Source organism: Melanostigma gelatinosum (genome assembly GCF_949748355.1).
Source record: "Melanostigma gelatinosum genome assembly, chromosome: 2".
Lineage (NCBI taxonomy): Eukaryota > Metazoa > Chordata > Actinopteri > Perciformes > Zoarcidae > Melanostigma > Melanostigma gelatinosum.
This window is the reverse complement of record NC_136635.1, coordinates 13,066,664-13,079,644: the sequence shown is the minus strand read 5'-3', so window position 1 is coordinate 13,079,644 and position 12,981 is coordinate 13,066,664. Positions and strand designations below refer to the sequence as shown.

The window sequence follows — 12,981 nt, the reverse complement described above, 5'->3', positions numbered from 1 at the left end:
CATGTGAGAGACAAACAAGTATGGCAAAAAAAACACGCATCTCATCCGCAGATCGTAACTCAGTGGTTGAGCGTTATCTGGGTGTCAGATCGTCTTTAGAGTCTATAGCAGATTTCTTTCACCAAGAAACAGCCGACTGCCTGACGCTCACGTATCAGTTCGGCATCTGGTTGCATGTGCTGATATGTTCTAGGAAATCCTTTCTGCTTAGTCACACTCCTCTGGCTGCTCCAGCAAAACACTCATTGAATAATTATTTCACAAGCTGTGTTGTAGAGATCAATTTCAAATGATTGACTCGGCTTTTATATATCTGTAATAGATGCACCATAAAGCATTGTGATGATTTATGTGATGCATGATTACTCAAAATAATGTTGCTTTCATTGATGTGGGAGGGAACAAATCATGAGATGCCTTTTCCGTGCATTTAAAGTTGTTGACGTCAAATTGTTTCTCAAACCCACGCTGATAGAGAAATATGCACATTGAGTTTTCACACTTAAATTCATTGATACATTTGAAGAGCTTAATCCTTCCTGTGGTTTTCTTTTAAGTGATGAGCAGGCTTAATGTGATAGGCTAGTATTTGCTTTGTAGGCTGAGGCAAAGAAATGCTTTGTTGTTTGAATAGTTTCAGTGCCCTGATATGTATCTCACTAACCTGTCGACTGACAGGTGCGCATAATCTGTCCTGAGCATCACTTCAGGTCTCTGTCCGGCTAAAGCAGAGCACACCACACCATGTGACAGGAAACATTGCTGAAATACCTCCATCAGATAAGATCTGAAGACTCCACTTAGTCCATCCGTCACATGTTTAACCACTCCAGGGCTGAAATGAAACAATTCAACCGCCTCAACTCTTTCATAAAAGATGTTTTTTATGTAGACATATTCATCCTGAAAAGACAAAACAGCATGATCACTCACCTGCTGTTCCCTCTGCAGCAGTGGTCCATGCTCAGTGTGGATGCTTTCTGTGACGGTGCTGTTAACATCATCTTGTGATTGAACAACACTCTCCATAAAAATGTAAACTTTAATTCACACAATAAAATGCAGCCGCTGAGTACAGGACTCAGCACTCAGTCTTGTATGACCGGTGGTTTATGGTGGGTAATGTTAGCGAAGTTTGAAATCAGCCAACTTGGAAGTCAGGACCCACGTAAGAGTCACAAGGTAAATCTGAAGCGCTGCAATTGTTTTAGCAGAAGAGGAAATGATTAAAAAAAAACACACATACAATTCTGCTACACAAAGTTTTGCCTATTTTCCTTTTTCTTCTTCTCTAAAATGATTCAAATAAAATAAGAAAAATATCACATTTTGGTCAAACTGGTGACATCAGGTGGCCTTATGTGAATGGTGATGAGGAGTCGCAAGCAAAAGGGTTTCCCAACCTTTTTTGTTTTACATATTGTGCCTTGTATCTGTTACACTACATCTTAGCATTTAACAAAAGTCACAAGAATCACTTTATGTTAAATGACATCTTGTTTTATTCAGCACAGTAGATATTTATAGACTACTGGTTTTCTTTGCCCATCATTGGTGTACTGGACTCTTACCAGTTCAAGGTAATACTACCGTAACTGCAATTAAACACAAGACAATGCAGTACAACAAATACAGTGCAAACATACTGAAAACACAAGACCATAATATGGTGGTACTGATTCCCCAGATATTAGCTGATCGAGAAGACAAACCAGTTCACAACCACATAATATTCAGAAACAAATATGTTTTGTTGAGAAGCAAATCTCAGACGTTCCGTCACAATGAAAAAATGCCTCTTCAAAAATGAACAAGGTGTATAAAGAGGGTTTCAGTGAAAATACATCAATAAGCAAAATAAAGCCTGCGTGCCTTGCACAAACTCTTGCATGAATAAGACCTAAGACGCTAAGACCTGCCTTGATGCAGGTAGAGTGGAAAGGTGTTCTTTAATACAAGTTCGAACATCTCAACAGGACCACAGCTTCTGGCTGAATCTGCTCGCATTACATCGAGGAACGATCAGAATATCCTGGGTGTGCAATTCCCCATCTTTCTCACGCCTTAAAGAAAGTGCACGGCGTTGTTACACCATGATCGTCAGAGAGGGCAAGTAATTATAAACTGAGAGCCAGTCCCACATGACCTGAAGAACCCTGCATTCACCTCAGGGGAATTCTAACATTCAGCTGAAATGAAACGGGAAAAGTGAAATGACAGCAAGTACCAACGAACGAGGGACACAATAAGTCAGTCTGTCATGAAAACATAACTCAACCTGTTGACAAAATTAAGGACGAATAAACCAAATGTAATACTGGGGAAATGAATGACTAAAACAATCTAATACCTGTTTTGTATTTTTCTTTGCAGACCTGCTCTTGTCTACTTAAAAACCTGCTAAACGTAGTGATTCATTTGGTAGGTTCAGGGTTATTAAAGTAGATGCTGTGAATCAACGTTTGACTGTTGAGCACCTGCTCTTATGTTATCAATGAGGACAATCTCCTACATAACCTGTTGTGTTACGTAAAGAGTCGAGATAGAAAGCAGCTATCTGGAATGTTCTTAGTGTCGCAAAGATTTAAATGATGGATCTTTACACTTGAATCTCTTCTGTTAGATAGGCATCACGTTTGGAAAAAAACTAACACAACACAAAGTTCAGAATTGCAGGAAGAGAACACAAACGGCCACACGATGCAGACAACCGTGTCTCTGCTCATCGTACACTATAGTGACTGAGCACGGTGTGACATAATAATAAATACAGATTTGTTCTTATTGAGCCATCACTCATTTGGGGGGTCATACTATGTAGGAGCCATTAGTTAGGTCTGGGTATTACATCAGTTTATATTGGGAGCCTATCTCAGGTTGACCACGGGTGGCAGTGTGTATTAGTTTGACACGTAATTGATATATGGGGCACAGGTGCAACTGACAGGTAATGAGGCATGGGTGACGGGGTGACAGAAAGACTCACAGTTTTACCATTCCTGTAATAACACGGCCGTGTCATCTGGTCGGACTAATACATTCAAATCACAACTCGGGTGATGATGTTTAGCGTAAGCCTGATAGACAGTGTGTCCACCAATTAGTTTAATGTTCTCACTGAGCACATGGCTGAAACTCATTCTAATAATTTCTAATACAGGAGAGTTAACAATTCTAGAAAGTCATTATGTCAACTGCAGGTGTTGGATTTTGTTGGCGGAATATCTTTACTGTTACACCAAGACCTGATATTTACCACGTTTCTGACTGTGTCCATTGTCAAGCAAATGCAAACATGTTGCACTAATGGCTAGAAGTGGCCACATCACACAATGATGCCATGTTAAGTTAGTCTGTACAGCAGCATTTGTATCAAGCAGTAATGATTGCGTTATTTCCTGCTGGTAATGAGTGTTCCCAGCTTGGCCTGTCTGCAAGGCAAGGCAAGTTTATTTGTATAGCACATTTCAACAACAAAGTAATTCAAAGTGCTTCACATAAAACCATTAAAAGCATCAAAACATAAGGCAAAAGAAAAGGAGATTTAAAAACAATTAAAAAAACAGTGTCAGAAATAAAATTCAGTAGTAAAAAGTAAAGGAGATTTAAAACATACATTGAAACAATAATCGATGTCTCCCTGAGACATTACGCTGCACGCAATCAACCATACACTGCCGCAATTCTGCAATTACTCGCACACAAACCATGTCTGGAAAAGATCTCTGCCGATCTGTGTTTTATAGTGTACGCCTTGCACGAACTCGGTCCCGGAGGAAATGGTGACATATTGTAGAAAGACAAGTAGGCAGGTAGAGTACTAGGGAGTGGTTTACCTGCTCAGGTGTATCCACCCCCTGTGAACAAAAGCAGCACACTCCTGCCAAAGGACCACATGCATGAATATATATATTCCTGCTGAGAAGCTGCTGGAAGTCACATCCGAGCAGGGGCCCTGGCTGAGGAGATCATTAGAAGAGAGTTATCATCATGGGGAACTTTCTAGAATGCATGGGAAGTTTTTTCTGCCGGCAAAAGAACACCAATATTCGTATTACTCTGCCGTTTGTTTGCTTCCTCTGGCAGATTGCTATGATTGTACTGTTTGGAATTTTCATCCGCTATGATGAGGAATCAGACGTACGACAATGGCTCGAGTTGAAAGAAAGAAACAACATCACCAGCGATATCGAAAATGACTTCTACTTCAGATATCCCAGTAAGTACAACAATCGACAGTGTGTGAGGAAATGTATCTTGCAACAAAGAGTTGCATATCTAAATGCAGGTTTTGCTTTGCTGACCCCGTGTCAGTGATGTTGGCCATGCACCGACTTTTTTTATTCATTGATCGACAAAATTAAACATTTGTCTTACAGCTGCAACAGTTTAAAACCAAATTGTAGCAATTTTACTCCAACTTCACTCTTCTCAATTATGTCTTTGGTTTGTGTACGCTGCTGCATTGGAATGTTAGAGCTCATCAAAACATCATGATTCATTATACAAGGCGGCTGTTTTTACAAATATAATTAGATTGGGATTGTTAAAAAGGCAAACGTGTCATACCTGGCTTCAAAGGGTATTTGGTTGCATTTTTCTGGGCTTACATTTGACCCTTTGGCAATCTAGCACCCGTATTTCCAGTTTGATGTCATCTCGAAGTTCTCCATCGGCAATTATATGTTAAAGACGGTAATCATTTTATACTGATAAAATCGCAACATGCAATGATAAATTACAAATCCAAAATTGAAGAAGCTGCATTTAATCATTCAGAGCATTAATAAAGCATGCAAACAACTATTTGCTTTGTAAAGATTTGATGGTGGAGGAATGTTTACCTGAGCAGAGAATGAAGTCAGTCTCCCTCTAAGTGTGTGGTTGTCAGAGCTTCTCCTTGCTTTGTTAGCCGGGCCACTGCTTTTCGTGCATATTCATGCATCTGAGTGCGCCCCACCGGCTAGCTCATGTCTGCTGCTCTGCACTACACTCATTGTGTAACAGTTGACAGACCCGTCTAGACCGACAGCATCGTGGTCGAAGCGCAGCACCTCCCATGCTTTCCCCTTTATGTTGGCACTGTCAGCACTTTTGCCACAGTTGCACTGTTAGCGCTGATAGCACAGTTAGCTACACCCCTGACATGTTGAGAACCGTTGAGAGGCAATCTTGTATCTTGCAGAAACAAGAAACTTCGATTACATCATTTTATTTTATTATTTCATTGAAATGACCCTCAGTTAATTCAAAGTAGAAAATGAATGTGTTCAATTTTACACAAATGTGTTTATTTTCCTCTCTCCAGGCTTCCAGGACGTCCATGTCATGATCTTTGTTGGATTTGGTTTCCTCATGACCTTCCTGAAACGCTACAGCTTTGGTGGTGTGGGCTTCAACTTCTTGATTGCTGCCTTTGGTGTGCAGTGGGCTCTTCTCATGCAAGGCTGGTTCCACGCGCTCGACCCCGTCACCGCAAAGATCTCTATTGGAGTAGAGAGGTAAGGCATGCGAAAGGAACAGCATTTTAAGCATCGTCAATCATTTAAACTGGACAGATGCAGGTATGTGCAGGTTATGTCACTCAAAAATGAAAACAAAACATAAAGATAAAGATATACAGAAATGTTTCACCATGTTTTCAGGTTCTTTTGTCTCAGTTGTCACATGTCAAAACTTATTTTGTCTGGTGGCGTCCCTGAGACAAAGCATTCTTGTCATGGCAAAGCCCTGTACAATCTGTTAAATGCAGATTTGATTGTTTGATTGTTCAAGTTTCCACTAACTCAAATGTTTTTCTTGTTATTTCCCTTTTTTCCTCACAGTTTGATCAACGCTGACTTCTGCGTTGCCAGTTCTCTGATTGCCTACGGTGCCCTCCTGGGGAAAGTAAGCCCTGTCCAAATGATGATTGTCACCTTGTTTGGCGTCACACTGTTTGCTGTGGAGGAATACATCATCCTCAACCTCCTTCATGTGAGTCTCACAAACACAATCATCCCGCTGGAAGCTTTATTATTGTCCAAGTAGTGAGAATATTCCCTCAAACATTGCAATTTCTTATTTTTACTGCTTATTCACACAGTGCAGAGATGCTGGTGGCTCGATGACCATTCACACCTTTGGAGGGTACTATGGTTTGGCCATCTCCTGGGTTCTCTATCGACCAAACCTACACCAAAGCAAACGCCTCAACGGATCTGCCTACCACTCTGATGTGTTTGCTATGATTGGTGAGGGATTTATTTTTGACTGTTCAACACTTTTAGTGTTTTCTTTAGGACGTAGTTTATTCAGAATATCTATAATATTTTCCATTCATCATTGTCAAAACATGCTTACTTGATTGTAAATGTGTTAATCTAAATAAGACTTTATCTTACCTCACAGGTACACTGTTCCTGTGGATGTATTGGCCCAGTTTCAACTCGGCAATCACAGACCACGGCTCCGGACAGCACAGAACAGCCATCAACACTTATATCGCCCTCACCTCCTCCGTGCTCACCACCGTGGCCATCTCCAGCATGTCTGACAAAAGAGGAAAACTGGACATGGTAATGCCATGTCACTGAAAAACAGCAAATCTGCAACCTGTCATTTATGTATTTCTCATAACTAACATGCTGATTTACCTGACAGGTGCACATCCAGAATGCCACTCTGGCAGGTGGTGTTGCAATGGGAACATCAGCAGAGTTCATGATCACTCCTTATGGTTCTCTAATCGTGGGTTTCTGCGTTGGCATCATCTCCACCGTTGGCTACCTGTTTGTCACAGTAAGCCTGCAGTCTTTCACCTCCTAACTTTTATTCTGACAGAAATCTTGAATTCTGTCTTATGTCTCAGATGGAAAAGTTAAAAAAGAGGAAAAAGTGGCATAAAAAAAACTAAAAAGGAAACAGCCTGAAAAGGAGAAGTAAAATAAAACCGGGTGTGGGTTGTATGACAGGAAAACAATCGGATTATAAGAAGTGATGACGCATTAAAGGAGCAGGCACTGTGTAGATACTTTCAAGATTAAATGTAAGATGGAAACAGTCCAGTGAATGCAAGGTCTCACGACACACTTCAAGGGTTAGCAGGTGCCGACAATTATTGCGAGGAGGCATGTCTGTGTTTACAAATGAATGTTGTAATGAGACACTTCACATGACCTTGGAATTTGGGGTTCTAACAAGCTGAGGAGGATTTTTTATTAAATAATTACATAGAAATGACACGTAATGAATTTTTCTGTGGCATTTTAGAGAATTTTGTAAAAGCATTTAGTCCATGGTGTGGGGAGGTACAATTTACACATCAGTAGTTAATGTATGATGGTGTTTCTCATTCTCAGCCCTTCTTGGAGAAATACCTAAAGCTCCAGGATACATGTGGTATCCACAATCTGCACGCTGTGCCAGGGATGCTCGGCGGCTTTATCGGCGCCATTGTTGCTGCATTTGCCTCTGAAGAGGTCTATAGCAGGCAGGGGTGAGTGACTGGCACACACACACACACACACACACACACACACACACACAATCATATACAGGTCTTTATCTCTAAGTGTTGATATAAAAGAGGGCTAACAGACACATACCTATAACTACAAACACAGAAAACCTGATCTTTGTTGACTCACACAGGGAGGGAAAGCACTAACTGACATGGAAACACACACCCAGACATCAGGCATTGTTTCTTTTCATCCAATCATGCAGAAGCAAACATAAACAGTTTATTTTTCCGTCCAGGTTGATCGAGACGTTTGACTTTGAAGGAGAGTTTGCAGACAGAACGCCAGGAACACAGGGAGGCTTCCAGGCTGCTGGCACATGTGTGGCTATTGCATTTGGACTTGTTGGAGGAGCGGCTGTTGGTGAGTATGTCAAATGTGTTGAGTATTACTTTCAGACAAAGGCAAGCAGTTACATTTCCATACAAGGCACTCTGTTTCAATGATTATGTTAAGGTACCCAGAGGCATGATGATATTTATTAGCACCTAAAATATTGTTTACAATTTGTTTTGAAAGACCTCTATTGAAAGGAAACTCCTCCAAGTGAAAAAATATGAAAGAAAAACTGCCAAAATGAGAACTTATGTCAATTGAAGTAAAAAGGGTACGTGTCAATGTTAGTGTTTCTGTGTGTTATAGTTAGGAAACATTTAGTTATTTACTAGGATTACGGCGCTAAATCTTCTGGCAGGAAAACATTCCTTGAATCCTAAAGTGCTTGTTTAGCAGCTCAGGAATAGTCACATGCAAAATTCCTGGGATTTTTACACTGACTAAATTTTATTATCTTAAATGCAAAATAGTACTTTTGAAAACTTAAAACTGAAGATAGAAGTCTTGTCTAAGTGCTTTTTTTCTGTCTTCAAAGGTCTCATTCTGAGGTTACCTATCTGGGGTGACCCTGCTGATGACAACTGCTATGATGATGAAGCTTACTGGGAGGTAAGAGGGCTTTTCTACCACTAGATGGTGGTCTTGTCCTTTTTTAAGATGACGATGAAATTACTCAGACGCATATCTGGCTCATGATCTGATCCCCTGTGTCTGTTTCAGGTCCCTGAGGATGAGGATAGCATCCCTCCTGTTTTGGAGTACAACAACCACATGATACACAAGCACCAAGACATGTAAGTTCACTCACACAGACAGCGTTATTTGGTGCTTTTTCTCTTGAAATCTCTTTAAAACGTGATTTATTTTCTTTTTGTCCACAGATCCGAATCAAACTTCTCTGTGGAGCAAAGTTAGAAACATGAAGCCCCTCATTTCACTTTGAACTTGATACAGCATGTGAAACAGCAGCCACCAAAATGTGCACTTATACAAAGAAAAGAACACACCGGCCCCCTGCCACTCTTGTCTCGCACATTTTACACCCGACAGATTTGTGAATGATTGGAAGCTTAAGGTTATGATGTCATCAAAGAACTCGTAGATGGGAAAATTATTCCCAATCTGGTTTTATTTTGAAAGAACTTTTAAACTACATTTACTTTCTTTTTCATTTTGGATGGAACTTGATTTGCAGATGCTTAATGACTGTAAAATATCAGGTTCTGAATCCAAGCAGCACAATGGGAAGTCAAAGACACTTTGTTGATGCTGTGTAAAATGATTATAATGCACAGAAGAATTGAGAAACATTCATACATCAGCTCTAAAGCTGTTATGTCATGCCTTTTTAAATTGATGAAATGTTTGCCATTTTATTTCTCAATAATGAAGACTGTTAGAAAAATGGTGGATAAATGAAGGTGATTTGTGAATAATCAAAAGTATTTGTGCAGCCAAATTAGACCATTTTTGAGTTGTATCTTGCAGTTATTTCTTTAAAATGATGTATAGGTTTTTGTAAGCTGTGTGTACATATGGTTTAATCTTGCATATTATGGCCATAACTTGCTTGTTCTTAAGGTGGAAGTTTTTACTTACTGTTGTAACTATGATACAATTTTCAGCGATTTGTTCGCTGTAGTGTTGAACGTTAGGCAACCTCCATATGTGATTGTATGTGACGACCTGCTTGTTGTCTTCATGATGTAGACATTCATAAATCACATGTAACTGGAATTAAACAATAACCTTCTGTCATTGTTTTTACACTCTCTTTTTTTCCACAACCAGCGACACCTTAAGTCATGTGACTCTGACAACTCAAGATCTCTCATGCAGCATCAAGTTTAAATGCTGCCGGAGTGATGCTCCTTGAACGAGTGGAGAAATATCCTCATCTCTAAAGCATCATTAGTTGGCTTCAGTTTGATTTGACTGACGTTGAAAGCGTGTTCAGTCTAAGAGGGTTAAACTGTGAGCCAATTGGACGTCCAGCTCCTTCAGGTCATCACGGGCTTGCTGGTTGCCTCCAGGGCTCCGGCCCTTCTGCTCCCTTTATTCTGATGGTAATGAAGCCTGGACACGCCCGTCAATAGGGTCATTTGCTGACCATTCACTGTGACATTAATGAACTCTCAATACACTGGGTGGACATGTGCTTTGTGCTGGTCTTGTCAGGTTGGCTGGTGGTAGAAGCTTTATTGACTGAAGAGGTCTCTAAAAAGGCCTGATGGGTTTCAGCAAGTTAACTGAGGGGTTATCTATTAACACTCAGCTGGGGTCAAATACCTTATAGTCTGTGTTGGTATCGAGTGGTCTCACCGACGTCACGATCTCCTTAGTTACGAGGTCGGTCGGCCATGTTGGAGTACATACAGATCCTACATGACGGCGCGTAAACAAGGAAGTGCGGCGAAAATACCATACTTTGAATCACTGGATAGTGCATCAAAGGTTCGCTACCTGGCCAAATTGAAGGTTATTGGTAACTTGGATCCCTATACGATGAGTGCAGATCGTTTCAGTGCCGATCCTACTTATCTTCCATCGGTAAACTACGCCAACATCTACGCGTATCTCGTGAACACCCCCAGTCCTTACACGAAAGACGAGCTGGAGTGCTACAAAGGGCTCGACGCTTATAATCAGTTTGTCAGTGGATGGGTCCGAGACGTCAAAGCAACGGTCGTCGAGAATTCTCATCTCGTCATTGGAAGAGTAAATATATCCAGATCTGGTCCGATATTTAGCAATATTCAATGTTTACTCAGCGCAAACAGACACGTATGTTTGTTTACATTGTACGTGCACGTCATTGTGTGCGTGTGTGTAGGAATTCACTTTAAACTAACTCCTAACTTCATCCCCCCCCACACATATATATATATATATACATATATATATACATATATATATATATATGATCTGACGTTAAACTCATATCAAGCAATGCTGAGGCTGCATCTCTGTGTTTCGCCTGTTGTACACGCTCGACACGTCTCTGGCACCGACTGCTGTCACCGGCCGATGAAGCTTCGGTAACCTTCTCATGTCCAAGTTTAATTTATATTTCCTTTATTAAATACTGTTCACAAACGAATTTGTAAATAAAATCACTGCCCACTTATAAAGTGATCCGCACATACTCTAGTGTACGCCAAATTCCATTCCTTTATATCTCGAGAGATGCGTGACAGCCATTTCTCGTGACGTCGCTTGGATAGCTCCTTCGTGTCATTTCCTTGATGTGTAATGACCGCTGGCAAACGAAAGAATGATTTCTTGTCTATCAGCTCTGCTGCCACAACCAAAGACAGCACAAAAGTTCACCATGATCGATAGGTTATGCGACTCAGTCGTGCATGCCAGTGGCTTTGTGTGTCCTCCAACATGGCCGACAGCTAAACTGTGACGTCACACGAGACCACTCCATAGTGCAATGACACACCCACCATTTACATGGTGTCATACCAGGCGGCAACATCCGGTATGAAAAGTGAAGCCAATGTAGAAGTGCCTTAAACTTAAATAGCCAGCCGGGGGTGACTCCTCTGGTTGGAAAAAACAAAGTCTGATTGTACGGTAGTTTTTACTTTGCGTGGCTGCTTTGTGATTCACACGTCGCTACCACAACGTCGTCCGTGTTTTCGTCTTACAACTTTAAGCCTTTCGCAGTGTTATCAGTTCATGAAAGTTAATCGTAACCATTTTGGTCGCCGACAAATGTCTTATACACCGTTCGGTTGGACTTAACTCCACCCTCTTGTGCCACTTCTGATTGCAAAACAACAACATGGATCATTTTTAGCAGACAAGGCGGTGCCAACCTGTACCTAACTGATAAGTTACTTCAATGATAAGTTGTTACTAACTATTACCTAATTATTATCTATTAACGAACTAACTACCTCACTAACTAACTTACTAACTAAACAATAATTAACTATTTAGTAACTACCTATTAATTAACTAATTATATTAAATGACCATCAATGAACTAATTATCAGATACTATTATTATACATTTACCATTAACTAACAAACAACGAACTATTACCTTTCTTTGTACCTTACTTTCTGATCATCTGTGCTTTTAGTCACAAATATATTTATTTTATACAATTGTATTCCATAGAAGTCATGAAGGAAGGTGTTGCAGTTATTTCACATCCTGAGGCCTGATGGGAATTTCAAACCAAAGTACAGCATGAACCTGTGACACACCATATGTGAAGCAGAGTCAGATGCTTCTCAGCAAACTTCAGTGGTAACAGCACTGGAGCACACTCATTTGCGGCATTTAATCATCGGAGTCAAAATCTTTTCACCCAAACACCAACATAATCAGGATTTGACTGTGATGAAGACTCAGTGGTGTCAAAATGTTTGTTTTAACTGTCAATGGCTACAAATCAATCAGTTTGCTCCAGTTGTTTATCCTCTATAAATAGACAGATATAGACCTTTGGCATCTTGACTCAAATCCAGTGTTTTCACTGCAGAAGTTTGCTGTGATTTTTGATGACAGGGTCCAATAGGTGAAAGATGCATCCACTGTAACAGAGATGTTTCTCTTAAATCACTGTGTGGACATGCCTTGCAGCGATTTGATACTGAGGAGAGTGGACGCAGCTCCTCTTGTGAATCACATGACCCTGGGGAGTGTGTTTGTGAAACCACTTGGTCTGCCATTGTCCCCCTGGGACTGGCCTCCTTTGAAAAGCTGCAGAAAGCCTGTAATCAGATTAAAGGTTGCTGGGAAAGGGAGGAGGGATTTTTGAGGAATAGCGAAGAGGTCGTGGAAGCTCTCTAATCAGTACCTGCCATTGAAGTGCAGAAGAGGGGCTAAATAACGCAGCAGGAGGGGAGGCGGGAGCCAAGCTGGAGGGACAAATTGGCCTGTTGTTGGAGGGGGATAATGGGACAATGAGGGAGGGGAGTATAATCAGTGAGTATAGAGTGGGAGAGAATAGGTGCAATGGGAAAAGGAGGAGACTGAAGAACTCCAAAGGCAGTGGCCTTGTCCCATCCTGCCCTGGCAATTATATCACCTTTGTGAGCTGATTGGAGCAGGCTGCAGAGTCCATCTGGGCTTTTAGATGGACGTAACAACCTACATTTTCTCACTGTCCTGGCCAAGCGG

At 41.0% G+C, this 12,981-nt stretch overlaps 1 protein-coding gene across 1 annotated transcript; it reads left to right on the top strand.

The window, feature by feature from the left end:
* Positions 1 to 3,990: 3,990 nt before the first annotated feature.
* Positions 3,991 to 8,753, top strand: rhcga (Rh family, C glycoprotein a; the record flags this gene model as incomplete). The annotated part of the gene is made up of 11 exons (XM_079286762.1): positions 3,991 to 4,219; positions 5,309 to 5,501; positions 5,826 to 5,976; positions 6,086 to 6,233; positions 6,391 to 6,557; positions 6,643 to 6,780; positions 7,341 to 7,477; positions 7,741 to 7,865; positions 8,374 to 8,447; positions 8,559 to 8,632; positions 8,720 to 8,753. The coding sequence occupies 11 exons, from the start codon at positions 3,991 to 3,993 to the stop codon at positions 8,751 to 8,753; spliced, it is 1,470 nt and encodes a 489-aa protein (XP_079142888.1).
* Positions 8,754 to 12,981: the final 4,228 nt, after the last annotated feature.